Raw genomic sequence first — 26,083 nt, forward strand, 5'->3', positions numbered from 1 at the left:
GGGGCCTAGGGCTGGAGGCGCCTCCGGTGGGTAGGTGGGTTCAGAGCGAGGGGACTACGGGTCGGCGTTGGGCTCACTGGGCTCGAAACAAAGGGGTCTCCGGTGGGGGACTGGGCGCCGCACCTTCTGACGGGTAACGGGGCTGCGGGCCGGCCAGCGCCGTCGCCGCCGGCTTCTTGCTCGGCTTCTCCTTGGTGCCGGACAGCCCGTACCGCGTTGTGTGGGTTGGGGGGGCCGGCGCAGCGGCACCTGCTGCTGAGGGAACCCCACGACCCGTCCAGGTGCTCATGATGGGGCTCATCTTCGCTAAGCTGTGGAGCCTGTTCTGTAACCAAGGTGAGGATGGAGGCGCGCCCCGCTTGGAATCCGAGGCGGCCAAGTGCACTTGTCCTACCTAGGTAGGGGACGGCGGGCGGAGACGGGGGTCCTGGGTGAGGAGAAGCGGGCTGGGACCCCGAGAAGAAGGGGCTGACTTAGTGACCGGGGTGGGCAGAAGCTCGGTGTTAGAGACCGTGGGACCTTGCTGAAGAGTCAGGATCTGTGTGGTGAAGGGGAATTGAGAGAAGACGCTTTGGGCGACTGGAAATCCAAACTGGGAATTTGGAACGGTCGCGAAGCGCAGCGGAAAAACCCCCGAAGTTGCCTGGAGGCATGTTGAGGGCCCTTTCTGTCTTCAGTTCTCCCCTCCTTGTTTGGGTACCTCGGAAGAAGTGTCCGTCCAGGAACCTGAAACTTTTCTGTTGACTAGTATTGCTTTGTTGTTCGCCTTGCCCTCCCAGCCGGTGCGTCCTCATGTCCCCCGTGGTTTTGCCTGCTTTCCAAGAACTAGAGAATGAGTTGTTCAGTTCCAATACGGGGTGTGTGGAGATCTGCATCCTACGCCCTTTCCTTTCTTGGGTGTTTGGAAAAAAGAAACACTTAATGCTTGCGATTGTGAGAAGGTACGCGTCCGTTGATGGTGGTGAATAGGTTATGAGACACACTCAAAGCTGCAAGTCCGAAGGGCCGAAAAGTTGTTAAACCTGTTCTGAGTCAGAAGGAGATGCGCTGCCTTTTGAAGACAGAAAATACTGTGCCAAAAAAGGGGCGGGCACTAAAGTTTGAGGCTTTTTTTTTTTTAAGATAAAACGATCTCTTCATAATGGATGCCAGTTTCAAAATTGATCTAGTTTTGCTTTGCATTTTGCCCTGGTGTGATTTGTAAGCTTGGTTTATCTTTAGAATGGCTGTAATTCATTTGTCCTGCGGGTAACAACTCTAAAACAGTGTTTTATAAATAAGGATGCATGCTCACACACATGTATGTGTAAATGCTGGTATGCAGTTACCACGAATAAGTATCCCTTTTTAGATGATTTAAGTGTGAGTCTGAGTTTACTGTGTTGTTTCTTCCACCAGTTTATGTTTCTTAATGTTGTTACGGGAGTTGACAATGTAAAGCTGCATTTTAAAACGTGAATTTTAAAATAGTGATTTATTCCTTGTTAATTCCTTGGAATTTAAGAAATATAATATTATTGATATAATTGGCTTTCCCTATCTACTCCTCCCCTCCCCCCTTCCCTTTTCTGTTTTATATTCTTGCTCTTTGTCTTTTGTCATTTACGTTTTCCCTGATTAAAAAAGAAATTTAATGGATGAGAAGGGAAATTTTTTGTTAGATTATGAAAGACTCATGGGCTGCTTTTACCACTTAGTTGGTCTGACCTCCGAAAGCCCTGTTCCTACTTAGAATTTTCTTTCTCTTTTACTTTCATGATGAGCAATTATAAATAGTGATTGTGGTATCATGTTATTCTCATTGACTCATGCAACATTTACTCATAGGACACAAAAAATTCAAACAGAGATTACTCATCTAGATACACGCTGAAACTTAATGATGTAGTAAATCAGTGAATGGGTTTATGTGTAACTGATCATACCAACAAGAAGGGAGGCAATGACTGTTCTGCAGGTGGTTCAGGGAAGAACTGTCAGGGTAGGGTGGCCTTGGATGTTAGTGAGCAATTGGAGTGTATCCAGGCATATGAAGAGATTTCGTGCAAAGTCCATGCTCTCTAGGTGGAGGACTGGCACGTGAAGGAATGGACTTGGCGCAGGTGAGCTGGCTTAGCTGCACAGTGGCTTAGTCGGCTTGTTTCTGGGTTGCAGAGGTAGCCAGCAGAACCAGATCCCAGAGGGCTTGAGATGGCAGCTGCGACGTCCGCTGTGCGGAGCAAGCAGGCTTTCAACAGCGCTCTTCAGGATTTTTTTAAAACGAGGGGAATAATGTGATCAAATTCATATCTTAATATGTATTTTTCTTTTCTGTATCAAACACAACTGTCAATATATTTCCATTTTTGCCATTGTATGCATCTAATCCAGAATTACCCAACTTTGGTTGCCAGTTAAAATAATCTGTTGGGAAGGCTGCACTTAACTCCAGTCAAATCAGAATAAGGCAAGATGGCCAGTACATCAGTGTTGAATTGATTAAAATATGCAACTAGTGTTAAGAATTATGCTTTTATTTTTGTTTGAGGTTACTGTTAAGAACCATTATTTTTAAAGAATTTTAAAAAAATATTTATTTAATTTTCATTTGAAAGGCAGATTTTGCAAAGAGAAAGACAGCAAGAGAGACTATCCATCTGCTGGTTCACTCCCCCGATGGCTGCAATGGCCAGAGCTGAGTTGATCTGAAGCCAGGAGCCAGGAAATTTTTTTCCAGGTCTCCCACATCAGTGCAGGGTTCCAAGGACTTGGGCCATCCTTGGCTGCTGCCTTCCCCAGGTCATAAGCAGGGAGTTGGATCAGAGGTGGAACAGCTGGGACTCAACCAACACTCAATTGGATGCTGGTGCCACAGGGCCTATTCTGCTACCATACTGGCCCCAGGATTTATATTTTTTGTTTATCTTAAAGGCAGAGCTACAAAGAGAGGAGAAAAGACAGAAAGAAGTAGAGACAGATCTTCCATTCACTGGTTTATTCCCCAAATGACCACAATGGCCAAGCTGAAACCAGGAACTTGTTCCACGTCTTCCACATGGGTGCCGGGACCCAAACCCTTGGGCCATCTCCTGCTTGTTTCCCAGGCACATTAGCAGAAATCTGGATCAGCAGTGGAGCAGCTAGGACTGAGTGAGCCCGTGTGGAGGTCCAGTGGCATAGGTGGAGGCTGGGCATGCCGTGCCACGACGCTGCTGGCCCAGAAGCTATTGATGTTTATGTGCTTACTTGCCTTATTTTATTTAAAAATTTTCTTACTCCTATTACATATTTTGTTTTTATTAGTGTTTTTATATTTCAGGCATTTTCTCAGAAGCTGGAGACCTTTCTTGGAATTAGCATATGGGAGGAATCTAAGTTCACCAATTAGGTTGTACATTCTTTTTTTAAATTATTTTTTGAATACATAGCCATGATCTTTCTCTCTTGTGTTTTTATTTTTTTTAAAGATTTTATTATTATTGGAAAGCTGGATATACAAAGAGGAGGAGAGACAGAGAGGAAGATCTTCCATCCGATGTTTCACTCCCCAAGTGAGCCGCAACGGGCCGGTACACGCCAATCCGATGCCGGGACCAGGAACCTCTTCCGGGTCTCCCACGCGGGTGCAGGGTCCCAAAGCTTTGGGCCATCCTCAACTGCTTTCCCAGGCCACAAGCAGGGAGCTGGATGGGAAGTGGAGCTGCCGGGATTAGAACCAGCGCCCATATGGGATCCTGGTGCATTCAAGGCGAGGACTTTAGCCGCTAGGCCACGCCACTGGGCCCTCTCTCTCTTGTGTTTTGACTATATGTGGTGGGCTTCAATTATTTCTTATAGTACGAAGAATTAAGGACAATCCGAGGAGGCTTTAATTATAGTTCATTTTCAGAATCAACTACACATCTTAATTATCTAATTATTTCCTTTTCATTGGTGAATCTTGTGTTATAATTTTGAATACTTATCCGTAGTCCAACTTTGTTTTCCGGTACATCAAACTTCTCATCTCTCTGCTGCCAGTGGTTTAAAAGGTTCAAATGATTAATGAAGACTTCCCCAACCACTTCATCAGAAATAGCGCTCTCTGACCCCAGTTCTGCTTCTCTGCATCTCTACCCTGCTGTTTTTCTGAATCATGTTTATACTATGCCACCTGTTAATGTTACTGCAATTTTGTTTGCTTTCTGTTTCTGTTTCTTTCTATGGAAATAAACTGTTACGCATGAACTTTGTTTCATTCCCCCTTGCATTGCCAGTGCCTGGCACTTGGTAGATGCTAAATCAGTGTAACACATGCACATAGTTTTTATTTTAAGAAGTTAAATACTGAAATGTCTTAGAGTGATATGCATCATCATGCCTGTTTAAACTCTTTTTCTAGAGTTATGTAATTCCATGTTACTGAATAATATGCTTACGTGGGAATTTCAAACATTATCATGATGAAAGACATTCCTGTTTTATGGACAAGCACTTGGGCCAATTTCCATTGGGTTCCAAGGCCATTAGAAGGGAACATTATGGATCGGAAGTGGAGCAGCCAAGAAAGGAAACAAGGCTCAAATGGGAGGCCTTTTGGGATGCCAGAGTAGCAGCTTTACATGCTATGCCACAACCCAGCCCCTTATATAGTTTTTAAAGTATTGTTTCATTAGTGCTGTGTCTTCTGATTTTTCTTTAAATTTCTCCTGTTCTATAATTTTCTGGGCTTTTCCCCCCTTATTATTTGTATTGTTAATTTTTATTTGGTATATGGATGCCCCTCTCTCCCTCCCTCCCTCCTCGTCTTCCCCTCCTTCTGTTTTCCCTCATATTATTAGTCAGTGCCAGGGAATAGAAAGGTTCGTTTGGTATCATCTTAGAGACCCTGGTGTGGGGAAGGATGTTCCAGGGTGCTGATTGAGTGGTTGATAGTTCTGAGATATTGTCAGTTTTGCTGCACCAGAGTTAAGAAAATCTTTTGATGAGGTACTCAATGTCCTCTGTTGACGTAGATGAGCTGTTTGTCATGTCTTTTGTGTGTGTCTGGGTATGTTCTGTAGTGCACAAGCATCAGCAATTGAGGAGGCCCAGTTCTGATACTTGTATTCTAAGGTCGGTGATTTTCCCTGAGGTCAGAGTTTGAGTTCGGGGGTCTAGTTGCAGAGTCCTCCATGAAACCTTGGTTGGGGTGACTCTTTTATATGCCATCTAATGCAGGGTCACATTCCATCCATTACCTGCTTCACCCAGTGCACATACCAGTGGGTGCCAACTGTCTGGTCAGTTATACCACACCCCCGTCTCTCAAACACACCAGCCTGTGCTGGAACTTTGTTGGTGTGACCCCACTAACCTCTACCAGGCCTGCTCCCAACCCCAGTTTTTGCACTTGCCAGCAGGTACTGCCCCATAACCTGGCCCATCTCACATCCCATCTGGCTCTCATGCACACCCAAGGGTGCTGTGGCATAGCTCAGCCTGGCCCAGTCCCACATCCAGCCCATACTCATGCCACCAGGTGCTATAGTCTTTTCCGGCCTGGCCCACTCCCAAACCCAGGTGATGGTACTGCAGCCCTGCCTGTCCTGACCCCAGCCCCATCTCATGCTCACCACCCAGATCAGGGGACTCCTTGAAGTTCTCCCAGGCTCACTCCTAGCCCTGATCTTGTGCATGTCAGCAGGTGCTGTGATCAAACCTGGCATGGCTTGGCCAAGTCTCTGTACTCACCCGGCAGGTGCTGTAGCCTGGCCCAGCCCCAGTTCCAGCTCTCTCTGGCAAGTGCTGCAGCCTGGCCCGTCCCCAGTTCCAGCTCTCTCTGGCAAGTGCTGCAGCCTAGCCCAGCCTGGCTGATCCTCAGCCCCAGCTCTCAAGCGAAATGGTGGGTGTTGTAGCTCAGCCTTAATTTTCTGTTTCTACTTATTTTCTGTCAGCCATTCATATTGAATGTTCTTTTGTAAGTAATTCTTTTTTGTAAGTACATTCTTTTGTAAGTTATTCCATCTCAGGTTGCTCATGCATTTGCATCTTTATATATACATTTATATATATAATATATATATTTATATATATATATATAAGATTTCTTTATTTTCATTGGAAAGTCAGATTTACAGAGAGGAGGAGAGACAAAGATCCGCAGGTTCACTCCCCAAGTGACCACAGTGGCCAGAGCTGAACTGATCCAAGGCCAGGAGCAAGGATCTTCTTTGGGATTTCCACACATATGCAAGGTCCCAAGGCTTGAGCCGTCCTTGACTGCTTTCCCAGTCCACGAGCAGGGAGCTGGAAGGGAAGTGGAGCAACTGGGACACAATGCTGGCACCCATATGGGATCCCGGGCACAATCAAGGCAAAGACTCAGTCAGTAGGCTACATTACCAGGCTCCACTTTTTTATAGACTTATGTATTTATTTATTCATTTATTTTTGGAAAAGCAGAATTACAGAGAAAAGGAGAGACAGACAAGTCTTCTGGCTGCTGGTTCACTCCCCATGTATTTGCACCAACTGGAACTGAGCCCATCCAAAGCCAGAAGCAAGGAGCTTCTTAAGGGTCTCCAGGTAGGTAGGGTCCCAAGGCTTTTGTACCTTCCCAGGCCACAAGCGGGAGCTAGATGGCAAGTGAAGCGGACGTGACATGAACCTGCGCCCATATGGGATCTCAGTGCTTGTAAGATGAGGATTTAGCCACTAGGCCAATATGCAGGGCTCTCGCCTTCACTTTTTTTTAAAAGATTTATTTGTTTTTATTACAAAGTCAGATATACAGAGAGGAGAAGAGACAGAGAGGAAGATCTTCTGTCTGATGATTCACTCCTCAAGTGACGGAATGGCCAGTGCTGCGCTGATCCAAAGCCGGGAACCAGGAACCTCTTCCAGGTCTCCCACACGGGTGCAGGGTCCCAAAGCTTTGGGCCGTCTTCGACTGCTTTCCCAGGCCACAAGCAGGGAGCTGGATAGGAAGCAGTGCCACTGTGGTTAGAACTGGAATTCATATGGGATCCTGGCACGTTCAAGGCGAGGACTTTAGCCACTAGGCCACGCCACCGGCCCGCCTTTACTTTTAAAAGTACAATTTTATATCAGCCTCAGTTGACTCTTCTCTGTCACCTTTATAACTTGAAAATTTTCATTGCCCTTCATTATTTTTCTGAGGAAAACTTACCTAATATTGGTGTCTACTTCGTTTTATGTTGAATGACCTTTTCTCTTGTTTTCTAGACTTTTTATTTTCACCAGATCGATTAGCCTTTTGTACCTTGCTTTAGCTTTTTTTAAACCTTATCCTATTTGAATCTGCTGAAGTCTTGAATTTGGATGCGTTTTTTGTTTTTTTTTTTTTTTAACTCACCCTATTTTTAACTTGGATTTCTCAGACCAGCTTTCCCCCCTAAACTGTATAGTATAAATCAGTTTCTTGGAAAGCAGCCATTAAATAGTGAATTGTGACTCTAAAATAAGAACTATTAGAATGGATCTCAATAGAGATACTGTTGTGTGAAATTTGTAACCTGTGTGCAGTGAGTCGTGAGGATGAATGATAATGTAAAATGTTTCTTTAAGGCCCAAGTACAGTGCCTGTTACACTGGGGCACTCAATTTCTTCTTTTTTCTTTTTTTCTTTTCTTTTCTTTTCTTTTCTTTTCTTTTCTTTTCTTTTCTTTTCTTTTCTTTTCTTTTCTTTCTTTCTTTCTTTCTTTCTTTCTTTCTTTCTTTCTTTCTTTCTTTCCTTCCTTCCTTCCTTCCTTCTTTCCTTCTTTCCTTCTTTCCTTCTTTCCTTCTTATTGCAAAGTCAGATATACAGAGAGGAGGAGAAACAGAGGAAGATCTTCTGTCTGATGATTCACTCCCCAAGTGAGCACAACTGCCGGTGCTGCGTCGATCCGAAGCCGGAAAACCAGGAACCTCTTCTGGGTCTCCCACGCGGGTGCAGGGTCCCAAGGCTCTGCACCGTCCTCGACTGCTTTCCCAGGCCACAGGCATGGAGCTGGATGGGAAGAGGGGCCACTGGGATTAGAACTGGTGCCCATATGGAATCCCAGTGAGGACTTTAGCCACTAGGCTACCGTGCTGGGCCCTCTTTTTTGTAATGTTTGTTTCTCAAGATATGCTTGAAAGGTAGAAGAGAATAGTGAGGGAAGAAAGAGACACGCTGGTTCACTCCCCTATAGCCAGAGCTATGCCAGGCCAACTTTTTGATCCACAGCTCCAAGTCTTTCCCGTGAGTAGCAGGGCCTGTGAACTTGAGCCATCATCGTCGTCTTTCCCTGCACTTGCGTGGGAGACCTGGAAGAAACTCCTGGCTCTTGGCTTTGGATCAGCCAAGCTCAGTTCTGGCCATTGTGGATACTTGGATGGTAAATCATTGGACAGAAGATCTTTCTCTTCATCTCTCCTTCTTGCTGTATATCTGACTTTCAAATAAATAAATAAATAGGGCTGTAATAAATAAGATAAAATAAAATTATTTCACTATCCACAAAGCTTTTCAATGGAACGTATTCCACCCCTAATATACATATTCTTGCTCTAAGCATGAATACTTTATACTCTGTGACAGCAAACAGATTAATGTTTCTGTGACACTAAGGAAAGATAAATTTTGCTATACTTATGTATGCAGAATCTTTTCTTAACAAAGAATTTAGGATTATTTGTGTTATCATTGACAATGCTTAATGTTAATTGAGATTGACTGTGTTTTAGTCCATCAACTAATTATGAAGCCTTCATAGAGAATAATCTGAGGCATTAGAAATGAAGAATATATGTATTCTCATGTATATACACTGAGGATTAGTTGATGTTACAGAATGCTTAATTGTATCGTATTATCACAGTGTTGCGGACATTTTAATTCTAATGAAATGGAATCTCTAATCTGTATTTGAAGTATAAATTATCTTAAATGCTTAATGTTCATCTAGTTAACACAAATACAAATTTGACATTGAGGGGAGATCCCTCTCATCTTTAAACCCTATCTAATACATTTTGGATGTTACATCAACAAGTAATAACAGTTATTGCAGAATAATGCAAATGGTACAAATTTATATAAACATCTTTATATCTGATTTAGTTAATTACATTTGTTGAAGGAAATTATGTATACCAAAACAACTACACAGGAAATCTCTGAAATTTACAACATTGAATGAATTTTTGTATATGTGTTTATATGTATAGCATGTGGTCCTTGAATGGATGTCCCTTTGATTAAGTCCAGCCAAAAAGATAGTGGTTGAAACAAACATGTAAGTCACACACACCTCTCCTTAATGTTAAGGGACATCATTTACTGCTGTGTTATAGTTGTACTTTTTTGTACAGATTGATGTGAACATTCAGTTGACTGTTGTATTCAGTAATTCAAATAACTTAGCTTATTAATGTAGTTATAGATATGGATATATAAAGCTTCATATTCAGTTTTCTCCTTACATGAGAATGCTTCCTTAAAAGTACAAAAACTTTGCTACTTGTATACTCATGAACTCACATCTTTGAAACATTGGTTTATTTATTTGAAAATCAAAGTTATGGGAAGAAGCAGACACAGCGAGAGCTGTCTTGCATCAACTGGTTCACTTCCCACATGGCTGCAAAGCCAGGAGGTTCATCTGGGTCTCCCTGTAGATGACAGGAGCACACACACTTAGACAGCTGTCCAGGCCATCAGCAGGGAGTTGAATCCGAAGTGGAGCAGTCACTGGCAAGTGCTGCTTGCCAGCTGGTACCACCCCTCTGTTCCCGTCTCCCCGCTGCAAGTACCTGCACCAAGTTTTGTGTACCTGTTGACACGGCTTCCTCCCTGCTGCCAGGACTCAGTGATCTCCAGGGGCTGTGCAGCTGTCGCCCAAGCAGTCTGTTCCTCCACTGTTAAGGATGCTCTTGATCTTGTTCCTGTAAAGGAAGTTTATTTACACTTTGCCTGAAGTGAGGCAACTCTTCAGGACTGACTCCATTAAAAAAAAAAAAAAAAAAAAAGGACATTAACCTAAAGAGTCCAAGAGGAAAATTACAATGAGTTACAATAAATGAACTTAGTTATGTTTGTTTTGCAAAGCATCTTTTACCATAAAGAAAAAAGTATACATGGTCCTTTCCACAGGACCATGTATATCTGCAGTATTACCTAGGCAATAACTAAAGTGTACAGATATAGGAAGATACAAAAATGGTTTTCCATGTCAAGAACTTGTCTAAAAATCATGGCTCCCCTTTTATTGGCTATTGCATTATGAAGGCTTTAGAATAGGAATATAAACTGATACTGGAGCAAATATAGGATTCAAATTTTACATTTATCAGAGGTTATCCAGAAGAGTGAAGTCTGGCGTGAGATGTACATTGGCTACAAATTGTGGCTTTTCCTTCAGGCCCCATTGAGGTTCTCGAGTAACTTGCTACATATTCTACTTGAAAGAATGTGAATCTGTATGGATTATGATCCAGAAAAAATGATATTGGGCTGTTTTCTAAAATAACTTTATGAAGGTGGCACCAGAAGGAGCAAAGAACTGGAACAGGTTTTCATTGAACAAAGAATAGTATTGCTTCAGAAGACTTACAGAACCTAAATTGAAAAAAATATTAGAGCTTAAGTAGTTTGCTCATATTTTTAAATTAGTGGGAGGAGTGAAAAAGTGGTTGATAATATAGGTGTGTCATGATGGAGAAAAGATGTTAGCTTTAGGCTTTAAAATGAGATTATTTTGAATAAAAAGGAATGCACATAACTGGGAAAGCTTCCAGGTATAAAAGCTTGACAAAACATTATTTTGATCAAGAAACACTTCTAAGTTTGTAAAGGAAAAATATATCTTAACTCTTAGTGTATTTTTTTAATTTAAAGATATATTTATTTTTCTTGGAAAGGCAGATTTACAGAGGGAAAGATCTTCCATCTGCTGGCTCCTGAGCCAATCCAAAGACAGGAGCCAGCCACTTCTTCTGGATCTCCCTTGGGACACAGGATCCCAAAGCGTTGGTCATCCTCTACTGCTTTCCCAGGCCATAGGCAGGGAGCTGAATGGGAAGTAGAGCAGCCAGGCCATGAACCAGTGCCAGTATCGAATATTGGTGCTTGAAGCCCCAAAACTCTTCGTATCCTAAGATGAATACTTGAGTCCCTCCTCCTCAAAATCTGATATAAATGACCAAGTTTTAATCTTAACCATTTCTCAATCTGTTTTACATAAAGATAACTGGACATCATTACAGATACTCAGATCGTGTAACCAAAGGAAGTAGCCTTGGCAGTGTTTAACAGTCTGGTAGTAAATATCCAGGAAATGATTGTCATTAACAAGCTGATTAATATCATTGTTGAAAGCATATAATTATAGTTTGTAGCACTGTGAAATGTTTATGGTTTGTTTTCTTTTTGTAGAACACAAAGTCATTATAGTGGGACTGGATAATGCAGGGAAAACCACCATTCTTTATCAATTGTAAGTATGGGTATTTGTTCAATAGTTTTTACTATTTTACTTATTGAGACTTTTTAATATAATATTCTTAGTTTTATAATATGATAGGAAAATTGAAACATTCCTTTTTTATGTTTCCAGATGCAAAATTTCAAAAAAGCAAGGAAGACAAACTACAATATGTTTGCTAAAGTCTTCACAATCATTCATTACAGTTGAACAAAAGAATGAATATTAAAGTAAAATAAATAATGCCCATGCTACTCTGCTGAGGGAGGCAGTAGAGTGGATCATTTAAATCCTGGCACACGCGGTTTCATGTCTAGGAAACTGCTGTTCTCCTGTACCTTTCATTGCTAATGAAACAATCTTTGTTAAGCAATGAAAGTGAATCCATATCCAAGGATAGTTACGAAATACATCCTACCATTGTGAGTCCTTTACTTCTTCCCACCTCTCCTTGGTTAGAGGTACACGCAGCCCACCATAATATACTTACCCAATGCTTAATGTATTTTTCAGCTACTTTTAATGAATGTATGATTTGTTGTTTCAAAATTGAAGATTTATTTATTTTCTAAAAGCATTTTCATTTATTTGTCATGTATTTTTATGTGACTTAGTCTTCAACAAAAATTTAAGCTTTTCAGAAACTAATTATCTTCATTAAGTAATTTTGCACCTAATCTCAAAAGTATGTGTAAAACACAAAAGAGAGTTGTAAGCCTCATCTAACATAACACGAGCGTACTATTAGAACTACGTATTTATTGAGTATAGTAATTAATGTAACTTAATGATATGATTGTAAAAAACATCAATATTCTAAATATGCTTGTAGTTCATTTTAAGTGACATTTCCATTTCTTCAATGCCTCATCTTTTTTGTTTAGGTTACTAATTCTCAATTAATTTTAATAATTGAGCTAAGTCTCAGTTTTCTTCCGTAGACAGTCTTCAAAATCATGGATTATCTACTATCCAGTGCTTGCCAGTTTGCAAATATTAGTGGCATTGTCACCCCCAGTTCTCATGCGATAACAAAACATGCTGTTGGGATTTTGAGCTGTGGAAATCAAGTCCAAACCACTGTGTTCCTTTCTGACTAGATCAAACCTTCAGTTCATTTAATGGATTCAAAAAAAGTTTTCCTTCAGGAATTATAATTTATCTGAATATTTTCACAAATGTTCTCCTACTTTCTATTTTCATATAAAGGTTTGCTATCATTAGTACTTATAAATAAGGATGATTAATCTATCTAAAATTACAGAGGTTAAAGAAACTTGCTTTGTATTATCAAGATTTACAGAGGAATTTTTATATCTGTCTTTCAACAGCTTAATGAATGAAGTGGTTCATACTTCCCCAACCATAGGAAGCAATGTTGAAGAAATAGTTGTGAAAAACACTCATTTTCTTATGTGGGATATTGGTGGTCAGGAGTCCCTGCGGTCATCCTGGAACACATACTACTCAAACACAGAGGTATGCTAAGATGATTTTTGAATTTTAATAATAATAATAATAATAGAAAACCTAAAGAGCAAATACAGAAGTGGACGTGCTATACAGAGGCATGTTGGCAGTTGCTTTTCAGTTAAGCTTCTCTCAGTGACGAAGGCAGATTGTCAGAAGAAAATAGGTAAGTATAGAGAGAATTGGGAACAGTTATTAGTGTAGTGCCTCCTGTTGACCCGGCTCGCAGTTCATCCTCATAATACTGTTTCCAAACATCGGAGAATTTTGACATTGGGAGAAATTATATCCAGTTCTCCAAGATCTTGCAACTTGTTAAAAACCTGATTAGAGGAGGATAACATACTTTAAGCATAATGTAATAAAAGTTTTTCAGAAAGCATGTGTTGAGCATTTAAAGTTGTGAAGAAACTTTAATTTTTATGAAGTTGGTTTGCAGACCATCTTCCAGAAAGCCATGTGAGATATTTTGTGAGTTCAGAGCCAACCTGCACAAACAAATCGGTGTTATCGTCTAGTTTCGCTTTTATTTCTCTTTTAACAGCATGAAGTACTGTTCAAAATTTTAAAAGTACACATAGTATCCATGTAGCTTTTTTTTTTTTTACAAAGAGGTATATTTCACCAGTAATTTCCTCTAAAATGAAACATTGTATTTTTTCATTTTTCCTGATATAGTTTTTTTGGGTTCAGGGATTTGGGGCTGGTTCCATGGCATAGTAGGGTAAACCTCAGCCTGAGGTGCCAACCTCCCATATGGGCACTGTTTCAAGTTCTGGCTGTACCACTTCTGATTCAGCTACCTGCTGGTGTGCCAGGGAAAGCAGTGGAAGATGGCCCAGGTCTTTTAATCCCTTCATCCACATGGACAGTCCAAAGGAAGCTCTAGGACCCTGGCTTTGGATCAGCCTAGCACTGGTCACTGTAGGCATTTGGAGAGCGATTTTTTCTCTGTCTTTCCTTTTTCTGTAAATCTGCGTATCAAATAAGAATAACTAAATTTTTTTTAATGTTTTAATTGTACTTGAGGGAGGCCAGAGCTGAGGCATAGGAAGTAAAGCTGTGGATTACAATGCCATTATCCCAGATGGACTCAGTTCGAGTCCCTGCTGCTCCGTTTCCAATCCAGCTCCTTGCTAATACATCTGGGAGAGCAGCAGAGGATATTCTACATACGTGAGCCCGTATACCCATATGGAAGACCTGGATGAAGCTCCTGGCTCCTGACTCATGCCTTTAGTTGGGCCTTGCCCTGGCTCTTGCGGCTATTTGAGGAGTGAAACCAGTAAATTGAAAATCTCTTTTCTGTGTTTGTTTCTGTAGCTCTTTCAGATAAATAAATAAAGTCCCGAAAAAGAAAAAAATTGGAGTTAGGGAAAGGTGAGGAGAGGGGTATAATGAAAGGAAATTTTGCTATGCGTTATTGCCTATTATAAAAACTATATTTTTTTGTGCTCAGTGCAGTAGCCTAGTGGCTAAAGTCCTCACCTTGCATGTACCGGGATCCCATATGGGCACCGGTAGGTATCCCACTGTTCCACTTCCCATCCAGCTCCCTGCTTGTGGCCTGGGAAAGCGGTTGAGGACGACCCAAAGCCTTGGGACCTTGCAGTGGGAGACCCAGAAGAAGCTTCGGGCTCCTGGCTTTGGATTGGTTCAGCTCTGGCTGTTGTGGCTACTTGGGGAGAGTACCAGCAGATGGAAGATCTTTCTGTCTCTGCAAATCTGCCTTTCCAAATGAAAAAAGAAAAAAACTTAAAATTTTTTTTTCTAGATTGAGATTGTAGAATAATACATATATGTTTGAAGATTTATTCTGCTTATTTGAAAGGCAGTGGCACAGAGCACGCAGAGGAGAGAGGGAGTTCTTCCACCTGCCGTTCACTCGCCACCTAATGGCCTGACAGATTTCTCCAGTACTTGCGGCTGGCTCTCTTTCTTTGTCATGTGCGTTTCTGTGTATGTGAGAGAGATTTATTTATTTCAAAGGCAGAGTTATGAGAAAGAGCTCTTTCATCCCCTGGTTCACTCCCCAGAATATTACAGTGCCCAGGACTGGCTTAGGCTGGAACTGCAGCCAGCTCTCCCACATGGGTGTCAGGCCATATGTTGTCAGGTCATCTTCTGCATTCCCAGGTGCCCTAACAGAGAGCTGGATGGGAAGCAGAGCAGCCAGAATTCAAGCCAGGGCTCCTACATAGGATGTCAGCATTGCAGATACAGACGGGGCCTTAACCTGCCATTCCGTAACAAAAGCCCCTATGTGTCTATTCCAGTGCACTGTGTAAATAGGAAACCAGGATGGCACAGCAGAGATCTTCAGCACTTGTAGTTTTTTCATCTAAGCGAGTAGGCAAAAATTTTGTTAGAAATTAGGTTACTATATGTTTATATCCTAAACATTCTCGATCTAAGATATGTTATAAAGTCATAGAAGAACAGCACTTTCGAATATTACTGCAGCTGTGAAAAGAGTGTTTATCATTGGTAAATTGGTTCAAGTAGATTATAGCTAGTCCATGTGTAGTTAAGGGATTTGAAAGTGTAGTGTCTGAAATTCCTGAAAGGCTTAGAGAGTTTCACGTGGGTACAGAAAGGGATGTGATTACTGATGCCTTTTCATGAAATGTTCAAGAATATCAAAATTATGACACAGAGTAAAGATCTTTATTGCAGTAAGCCATTATAACACAGCATTAGCAATTTCAGATTTCAGATAGAGATCTGTTTTATGTGTTTTAATAGTCACTTTGTTCTTCCTTGCCATTTTACTTTATGAAAGTTTTTACACTGAAGAATGACTCATTCAAAGCAGCAGTTGCTAGCACCTTCGTTTCCTTGCATCTCAAATACCTTCCCATACACTGTGCCCATTCTTTCTTTGCTGTATTTGTCTTCGTCTCTGTCTCTTTGTCTATATACTGATTACTCTGATTGTCACTCTCTAATTTTATAATTATCACTTTAACCTTATTCTACTCTTGGTCTCAATTTATTTTGCATCATTCCCCTACTGTACATGATTTTCAGCACCATTTAATCAGTAACTCTTCAAATATGCTCGTTCCTGGGAGCCTTTGTCACTATACATTTTTACTTAGCAAAATTTCTTTCATTTGCAGTTACTTGAACTTTTAGTGTCTTATCTACCTTCCTTTCTTTCCTATAAATATTTATCAACAGATTTTTCTACTTCTCCTGGCTCTCATCTTTGTTGTCTTTTTCTTTTTTCGGGGGGGGGGGATTTATTTAATTTATTTGAGAGGCAGAGTTATAGAGAAAGAAAGAGAAAATTTTCAGTCATTGGTTCACGGGTGGATATAATGGCCAGGGACGGACCAAGCTAAAGCCAGGATTCCGGAATTCCGTCCATTCCCATGCTAGGGCACAAGAATTTGGGCCTTCGGCTTCTTTCCCAAGCACAATATCGGGGAGCTGGATGGAAATGGAGCAGCCTGGGCTGGAACTGGAGCCCAGCTGGGATGCCAGCATTGCAGCCTATGGCTTTCCCAGCTGTAGCACGACGCCATGGCCTTCTCCTTTCATTTTTATCTGTATGTCCCTTTACCATATTAATACTGTTTTTGCAAAAGTGTCTTTTTCTGGGGGACATATCAGGCTAACCCTTCATCTGCAGCGTCAGCAACCCAAACAGGAGCTTCTTCTGGATCTCCCACTCGGTTGCAGCATCTCCAGGCTGTGGGCCATCCTCTACTGCCTTCCCATATCACAGTCAGGGAGCTGGATGAGAAGTGGAGCAGCCAGGATACGAACCAGTGCTCAAATGGGATCCTGGCAGATGCAAGGCGAGAACTTTAACCACTAGGCTACTGCACCAGACCCTAGGCATCACTTTTTAAAAAAAGAAAATTAACTTGACCATGGTATTTATTTGCTAAAGTTCCAAGTTACTGTTTTCTTACTGTTAACATTTGTATTTTACTGCATGATAGGATTCTACAATAATAAAATGTTTATGACAGAATAGCAGTACATGCAATGATGATATAAAGAAAGTACTTATGTCACTTGGGTAGATCTGCGGAAAACTTTGCAACATCTAATTCGTTTGGTTTGTTTCTATTTGTCTTCTAGTTCATCATTCTTGTGGTGGACAGCATTGACAGGGAACGGCTAGCTATTACAAAAGAAGAATTATACAGAATGTTGGCTCATGAGGTAAATTTTAAAAGTGAATCTTAGCAAAATACTGTGCATTGCTTTGCTTTTTCTTTACAAAGATGGATGTGATATTGACTTTCTCATTATTACCAAACTTTATATGTAAATATTACATTGAAAGTCTTACAGTTAGAATTTCAAACATTAATTTGTAGACCACTCCTGTTACTGCAGATTTTTTTCTCAAAGTTAAAGCTACTTATGCCTGCCTTAACAACTTTTGTAAACAGAGTAAGAAAAAAGAAAACTCTGTAACATGTAATACATATAGTTTTAGTTCATTCCTTGTAACTATAGTGTTCTACTGTAATATACCACATTTAGTCTCTTCTGTTAATGACCACGTAGTTTATTTCCAATGTTTGTATAATGTTGAAGATGTAACAGAGAATGTTAATCCATATGCCTAAGTTACATAAATATTCATATTTATTCAAATAGTAAATATTGCCCAGCTCACACTTCCGCGATTCTAGTTCACGTTTTGGAGACACTGTTGTAGTTGGCAGCATACTGTTGTATTTTCCCAACTAGAATGTTGCTTGTATAACGAAGTCAATATTTAAATTCCAGGTTTATTTTCTTTTTGGTTTGACCCTTTTGGCCTAGAAATAGGATTATAACTGTGTGGTTTATGTTTACGTTCGTTAGAGTGAATCATTAAATCAAGGTTATGTGATGTTATTTTGTAACTGTGCAACTGAGTGTATTTTATCCTACTGCTTCATTAGTTTATTTCGATTTGTGATATTTTAATTACCAGAAACACTGTGTTAATTGCAGGATTTAAGGAAGGCTGCAGTTCTTATCTTTGCAAATAAACAGGATATGAAAGGATGCATGACGGCAGCTGAAATCTCCAAATACCTCACCCTGAGTTCGATTAAGGATCACCCGTGGCATATCCAGTCCTGCTGTGCGTTAACAGGGGAGGGGTGAGTACTCATCTGAGGGCAGCTGGGATTTCCTTCAGATTCTGCCAACTTTTTTGGCCAATTTGTTTATTGCTTGGATCCCATTCCTTTTGTTGTTACTGTTCTTAAAGATGCATTGGGTATTGTGTATAACTCTTACTGTTTTATTTAGTCTATATACGTGAAATTGGGGTTGGAGGGGCGATCTCCCATCTGCTGATTCATCACTTAGCCAGAGTCTGGGTTTCTCCTGTGGGTCACAGGAGCCCAATGAGGCTGTCTCCTCTGCCTCTCAGGGAGCACATCAGCAGGTTAGACTGAAGAGCACAGCGAGGCATTCCAGTATAGGAGGCAGGGGTCGCTGGTGACATAGTAACCAAAATGCCAAGCAACCGCTTCCCTACCATGACATCCTGCCCCATCTGAAACAATTTAATACAAGTGTAATGCTTTATTTTAAAAAAATACCATAATATACCTCTGAGTTAAATGTTTATAATCAGAAATTTTAGTTGCTTATTGTTTTTATTGTTCAGTAACTGAAAGGTATCTGTAACATCACCTGAATTAAACATTAAGCTTTAAAGTAATTTCACTTTTTTTTTTTTGTTTAAGATTTATTTATTTATGGCCTGGTATGATAGCCTAGTGGCTGAAGTCCTTTCCTTACATGCCCCGGGATCCCATATGGTGCCAGTTCGAGTCTCGACTGCTCCACTTCCCTTCCAGCTCCCTGCTTGTGACCTGGGAAAGCAGTCGAGGACGGCCCAAATCCTTGGGACCCTGCACCCACGTGGGAGACCCGGAGGAAGCTCCTGGCTCCTTTGGTTTCAGTATTGGTTTAGCTCTGGCTGTTGCAACCACTTGGGGAGTGAATCAGCAGATGGAAGATCTTCCTCTCTGTCTCTCCTTTTCTCCTAAATCTACCTTTGCAATAAAAATGAATAAATATTAAAAGGGGGGGCACAAGCAGGGAGCTGGATGGAAGTCCAACAGTCAGTACATGAATCAGTGCCCAGATGGGATCCTGGTGCTTGGAGGTAGAGGATTAGCAACTTGGCCATTTCATATCTTCTACAGAAACCTAGGCCTAAGTTCCCAGGTTTCGTTTTTCCTTTTTCTTTCTTTCTTCTTCTTCTTTTTTTTTTTTTTAATTGAAAAGGCAGATTTGTAGAGAAGGAAAGTAAGAAAGATCTTCCATCCACTGGTTTACTCCCCATGATGGCTTCACCTGCTAGAACTGAGCCAATCCGGAGCCAGGACTCAGGAGTCTCTTCTGGTTCCCTCATGTGGATGCATGGTCCCAAGCTTTGGGCCCTCTTCCACTGCTTTGCCAGGCTAAATGAAATGGAACAGCCATGATCCAAACCCACAGGAATGGGATCCCAGCACTTGTGAGGGAAGGATTAACCAGTTGAGCCAATACACCAGTTCCAGCTCCCAGCTTTCTACAGCAGTTCTTCCGTGGGGCATACTCATAAAATAATAATGTTTGATATTGTTATCAGTATGGTATTTTCTTCTTTTCGTATGAATTTCGGTGTACTTGTGTTAGGGCAAGGAAAACCCAAAGTGTTTTGAATGGATTACCTGGTTTAAAGCTAGGAACTTACTTATACTCAAATCAGCATTATTAGTTTTTCTCATATTTAAAATAGCTTGCTGGGTCTGGTGTTCTGCCAGCTCTATTGGCACCACTTGAAATGCTAGCTTCCTGTGTCAAGGTGCCAGTTCGAGTCACTTCTGCTCCACTTCTAGTCTAGCATCCTTCCAGTGTCCCTGGGTAGGCAGCACCATATAGGGAACCCAGATGAAGTTCCTGGCTTCATCCTATCCCAGTCCTAGCAGTTACAGGCATTTGGGGAGTGAACCAGTGGATGGAATGTCTCTGGCTCTGTCACTGATTTTCAAACAAATAAATAAATAAAAATAAATAAAATATTTAAAAACAAAAACAAGCACTTGCAACATGAAAGTATTTGTAGACCTTTTTGCCCTGTACTGGGCCATAAGTATTTCATTCTTTAAGATGTAGAGGGCAAGGTAAAGTTCCTACTGTCTTTCTCTGTCACTTTCAATTTTGGTTTATTTTAAAGGATTGAAACTGGCAGGGTTCATATTTGCAGTCTTCAGAATGATGCTAAAAATTTTTTATTAACTTGTTAAGATGATTTAAAGTGAACCTTCCGTTTCACTGGAAGTGATAATTGAATATTATCACTAAAGTGTGTACATGAAGACTATAGTGTTAAGTTTTGGGTAACAGTGTGCTTTCAATTTGTAAGCATTACGATTTTAATTTTGTACATGTTTCTGTCTTGTTCAGATTATGTCAAGGTCTGGAGTGGATGACTTCCCGGATCGGTGTGAGATAACTTTTCTGCTTCAAAGAGACTGCTCTATTTATTCTGTGACATGAACATTTTTTCCTAGTACCTTTAGCTGCTAAGGCAGCAGCATGTTTAATTTATAACAACACAAACCTCTATGAGCAACACTTGAATCAAGTGCAGCTGAACTGGACATAAAAGATGTTTTTCTTAACTTTTTTTTTTAAATGCACTAATATTCAGTTGGATGAAAAGTGTTACTCTGTTTTCTGCAACGGAATTCTGACCGCTTATTCTAATTACTCAATGTCTGCCTTGTAAGAAATGTTTGTCATATGTTTAACATTTTCTGAAACATTGTTACAGCTTTAATGACCAATATCTTTAAATTCTTGACCACCACTCCCTCCTAACCAGATAATTACTGGTTTCACAGAGAAATAGTGCAAACCATCATGTGCCACTTGCAAAACGCTCCGGCACTAATTATTTGCTCACTGTATAAAACATGTATCTTTTGGGCAGAATTTATTAAAAGAAATTTGCCTAGAAGGTATTTGTAAGGAAGATTATAAACATCATGAGTACTTGCCTCCAAATTTCCCCCACACTACTGGAAGTCATGAAATAATTTTAAGTTGCTATTACCCTGCAAATTAAGTAAGCTGTTTTTTAATGAAGTTCACCTTTACGCTTATAACATTTGGTCAGAAATGAATCAAAGTAAAATATTTATTTGAAAGCCCAGCTTTAATGATAAATATTGGGTATATCTGATATTTTAAGATTATATTACTCAATGCATATGTTACTACCAGAAATTATTAATACCAGCACTAAAATTAGAATGTTACACTTAGAGTATATTTTACTATCAATCTACATACAGTTTTATTATCAGCAAATCTTTCAGCTATTTTACTTACGTAGGACATCACATCTGCTTTGGACCCTAACTAAAGCAGAAGTATCAACAGTCCATTTGATTTCTTGAAATTTAAAATAGTATCTGTCAGCATTTCTGCCACCAGCAGTATAAACTTCAGTCTGCTTGAGGATGTTGTCCTTGACCGTGGACTTGAAACAGTTGCCATCTTTGTACTTACACCTTTGTCCTAAAATTTTATAGGAAACTGCTGAGTTTCATCCTAGCTTTTATAATATGAGGCTGTCATTTAATTTTGGTTAAGATTTACAAACTAAGAGACAATTGAAATGAAGGAGAAATCCTATTATCTACTAAAATTTTATTTATTGGACAGTAGGAAGTTGTCTAATATGAAAGATAATCTCAGCACAGTGTACTTGAAATTAAGATGGAGGATAACTGTTATAATTTCAATTCTGTTTATCAAAATTGTGTGATTTGGTCTAATGAAGGGGGTAAAAATGCATCCTTTAAGAAAACAGTGCTTCATTTTTGTAGTATTCCCTAGAATCAAAAATAAGATTGTGTTCATCAAAAAAAATTCAAGACACCTGTTCAAATGTGGTATTTTAATTTTTTTGTTTTTTTGAATGTTGATTTAAATTGTACTCATTTTTCAGGTTACTTGATTTTTTATATTTAGTTGAATTAATCTAGTTGAAGTGAATCTGCTCAATGATAGCATATGATAAACGGCCAGAGGAAAAATTTCTAGGCTTTGGGAAATATTGTTTTGCTTTGAATGTTTTTCTACTTATTCTTCTTTTCCAAGTATATAGTGTAAGTTTAATTTAGTTTAGTTTTTAATATCACCCATAATCAAGAACATGAGACAAAAGAAGATACAAATCAATTTGGTTGCTTTGTGGTGTATATAAGTGGGGGGAAATGCCATAGGAAATAGGAAAATTCACTTAACTCAAGCACACTTTGCCTGAAGTTTTGTTTGGTTTATTGTTTACTATAAGAACCTAGGATAATTCTCATAAGCTATCTGGGAAAAAGCATATTTAGTGTTCCAGTGTTTGTTATTGTAAAGTCATTATCTGCTTTCTTGTAGTTAGTAAGATTGGCTGCCTCAGTTTTCTTCTATCAAAATGTTTTGGTTATTAATTTTTTGTATTACCACATCAGCATTATATTAGAAATGTTTTTTAATAGTTGATTGTAGTTTATGGAAAAGCTAGTGTATACTCATACTTGATATTTAATTTTTAAAATACAATTTATTTTCCAAAAAAAAAAGGTATTAGTTTTGGATTAGAGTGATTTATGTTAGCCATTTGTTGAAAGTGAAATCGACATTCAGGTGAACTTTGTGCCAATGAGTGGGGAGCATTTGATTAAGACATTTAAAAAGTATTTTACAGGTTTTATTATTATTATTATTATTATTATTGATTTTACAGATTTTAATTACCTCTTTCTTGTTATAGTAATAAGAAAACTAAGCTTTTTACTCCAAGAGGATATTTGGGACCAAGTCAGTATCTAATACTAAAACATTGATTCTGACATTCATTGTAAATCAACCAACAGTAAGGTACTGTCTAATGAAAAAAATTTATGATTAGTACCTTTTCTTGTTTTTTTGACATACATTTTCAGTTCTATACTGTATCTGTTATTCACAAATCATATTGGCAGCCAGATAGATCACAATGGGATAATTTGGGTTTCACCTCCTTGTTTTAGCTCTTCATACTATCTAGTGCAGCTTCTGCTAGGATGACAAGTGAGGTAACCAGGAGATTATTTTACAGTTTTGTTTTAATTCAAGAATAAGGGAATTAAATGTTAACTGAAATCTTATCAGTATATTACAACCAAAATGTAAAATTTCCTTTGTAAGTTCAAATGCAGCATTTTCTTAATATAAAATTTACTATATTATTCATTCTTGTTGAAGCCAATTTGAGAACTTTTTTTTAAAAAAGATTTGTATTTATTTATTTTTTGTATTGGAAAGGCAGATTTACAGAGAGAAAGATCTTCCATCTACTGGTTCACTCCCCAACTAGCCATACTGGCCAGAGGTGAGCTGATCCAAAGCCAGGAGCCAGGAGCTTCTTCCCGGTCTCCCACATAGGTGCAGGTTTTCAAGGCTTTGGGCCATCATGTGCTGCTTTCCCAAGCCACAAGCAGGGAGCTGGATGGGAAATGCATCAGTCAGAATGTGAACTGGCACCCATAAGGGATCTATTCAGGTGCAAGGAGAGGATTGTCCCTAGGCTAAAGCTCCAAGCCCCTATTTGAGAACTTTTTAACAGGCCCTGTTATCAATGAATATGACTTTTTTTTTTTTATTGCTAATGTAATTTAATCCCTGAAAAACTGAAATGTTAATATATATAATCCATTGAAAACAGATATTACATATGTAATTTTTGCTTTTACCTTTTTCTGTTAGTATACTTAAAGATTTAATTACTTTGATTCTGTGTGCATTAGAGGAAAAATGTCTGTGTTGAAAGCAATTTTTTAAATGGGTACCACCCTACGGCCATAATCATTTTGATTGACCATTATTTAACTTTAATTATCTGTAACATAAAAAGAAAGTAACTGTTTCCCTAGGCCAACAGTAAGTGATAGTGGCAGTACTGTAATAAAAACCTTTTGTTGGCAGAGTATGTTAAGGCAAATGATACACAAATTTGTTTATGAATAGCATCTAATCCTTAATTGTGTAAAACATTATTTCTAGAAAATCCTACTGGTATTAGACCTGTGGATGTATAAATTTTACTGGTATTTATCTAAGACTATTTGAATCTTCATCTTGGGTTTTGGATGCAAAAATCTCCCCCTCTAATTCAATTCTAAAAGAACATTTACCTTTTGTCAGGAAAAATCACTTCAGGTATCAACATAGTATATTGTAGTTGGATATTGTGCTCAAATCTTAATTTGACTATTTATCATTTAACTAGTTGACCTAATACAAATCTGTATGGCCTTTTTTTGTTTGTTTTGTTTTTTCATATTCAGGAGGTTAAACAATCTAGAGCTCTAATAAGTCTTTTGGTTTTAAAATTTTGAGTCCTCACTTGCAATGATCAAAATGGTAAAATTCCGAAATATTACAGAAACATACATAATATGAAATTAAACACATTTCTATTATTTGATACCCAACACCATTAATCCATTTACCACATAAATATCAAAAAAGTAAAAAAATATCAGTTGTTAACTATTGTGCAACTTAAGGTGAACTGATAGCTAAGAACAATGCCAAAGAAAAGATAAGCCATATTGTTAAGGAACTGATGAGCTGCGTGTAAGACACTATGCTGGGATACTTTATTCTAGAGAATGTTTTCATTTTCTTGGCTCTAGAATAGATAACGATAGGTTGTTCAGAGATTATAGCCTTTCTCAGTGTTTAAACATTTATGTATTTATTTGAAAGGCCTGGTTACAGAGAGAAAAGAGAAACAGAGAGATCACATTGCTTATTCACTCTCCAGATGACTGTAACAGGCTACACTGGATCCAGGCTGAAGCCAGGAGTTAAACACTTCTTGTAGGTCTTCCACATGTAGCAGGGGCCCAAACACTCTGGCCATCTTTCCATGGTTTTCCTAGATCATTATAAGGGATCAGAAATTAAGTAGGAATATGGTTGGATCCAGGTGGCTTAAAGTCAGCTTTAAAGTTTATGGTTTGGGGCCCAGTGCAATAGCGTAATGGTTAAGGTCCTCGCTTTGAACGCTCTGGGATCCCATATGGATGCCGGTTCTAATCCCAGCAGCTCCGCTTCCCATTCAGCTCCCTGCTTGTGGCCTGGGAAAGCAGTCGAGGACGGCCCAATGCTTTGGGACCCTGCACCCGTGTGGGAGACCCGGAAAGAAGTTACTGGCTCCTGGCTTTGGATCGGCACAGCACCAACCGTTGCGGCCACTTGGGGAGTGAATCATCGGACGGAAGATCTTCCTCTCTGTCTCTCCTCCTCTCTGTACATCTGCCTTTCCAATAAAATAGATAAATCTTAAAAAAAGAAAAAAAAACTTTATGGTTTGGTGACATGCTTGGGAAATGTTAATTCGGAGGTTTACCATCATACCTAGGAACAAAATCAAGCATTTAAAATAAAAGGGAGTGTGGAATAGAAAATTCATGGAAAGATTAAGGGGCAGATATTTCACCTAGTAGTTAAAACACTGACCATCTGTGTCAGGGCCTGGGTTTAGTACAGTCCTCCAGCTCCTGATTCTGGCTGCCTGCTAATGCGACCTTGGGAAACAAATGTGATGGCTCAAGTGATTATGTCCCTGCCACCCACATGACAAACTTGCAGTGAGTTCCCAGCTCCCGGACTTGGCCCTAATGTGTGACACATATTGAGAGCTTATTTTCTGTCTTTTCACTTTTTCTGTACTTTGCTACATTTTGCAGATTGTTGTACAATCAGATTAACAGCCCAACCCAATCTGTTTTGAAATATGCAGAAATCATAACTAAGGGATATTATTTCTTGTAACTTTGGTTATGTTTTGTTTTATTTTTAATTGTTTACCACAAGCAGGGCTAATATTCTTTGTCAAATTCGCTTAACAATTGTCAGTAAAGCACAAGAGCAATACTGAGTCAATATTTGATTATTATATTCCCCTCAGGAAATATAGGGTTGTGACACCATTTTATTCTCTTGGAGTAAACTATTCAGTGTAATTATGAAAACTTTTAATTATGATTTTTTAAAAAGTATTTCATTGAAATTAATGAAATGATGGTTATAATTTCTTCCTATTACAGAGTGGTTGTAAATTTTATCTGTTTGTTACACAAAGCATAGTTTAAAAAACAATAATGGCCTACACTGGGAGCAGTCATAGCCTTGCCCTT

The 26,083-nt window shown here is 39.4% G+C and overlaps 1 protein-coding gene across 1 annotated transcript; it reads left to right on the forward strand.

The window, feature by feature from the left end:
* ARL5B (ADP ribosylation factor like GTPase 5B) lies at nt 1-22,604 on the forward strand. The gene is made up of 6 exons (XM_004578560.2): nt 1-336; nt 11,360-11,420; nt 12,740-12,887; nt 16,974-17,057; nt 17,844-17,995; nt 20,301-22,604. The coding sequence occupies exons 1-6, from the start codon at nt 288-290 to the stop codon at nt 20,347-20,349; spliced, it is 543 nt and encodes a 180-aa protein (XP_004578617.2). The 5' UTR covers nt 1-287; the 3' UTR covers nt 20,350-22,604.
* Nucleotides 22,605-26,083: the final 3,479 nt, after the last annotated feature.

The sequence above is a fragment of the Ochotona princeps genome, chromosome 10, assembly GCF_030435755.1.
Source record: "Ochotona princeps isolate mOchPri1 chromosome 10, mOchPri1.hap1, whole genome shotgun sequence".
Lineage (NCBI taxonomy): Eukaryota > Metazoa > Chordata > Mammalia > Lagomorpha > Ochotonidae > Ochotona > Ochotona princeps.

What these genes read in the sequence shown, in the direction of transcription:
- ARL5B (XM_004578560.2), top strand. Translation starts at nt 288, where the DNA reads ATGATGGGGCTCATCTTCGCTAAGCTGTGGAGCCTGTTCTGTAACCAA. An exon ending in GAGCCTGTTCTGTAACCAAG is followed by an intron (nt 337 to 11,359) that starts GTGAGGATGGAG and finishes TTCTTTTTGTAG; the next exon opens with AACACAAAGTCATTATAGTG. An exon ending in ACAGAATGTTGGCTCATGAG is followed by an intron (nt 17,058 to 17,843) that starts GTAAATTTTAAA and finishes TGTTAATTGCAG; the next exon opens with GATTTAAGGAAGGCTGCAGT.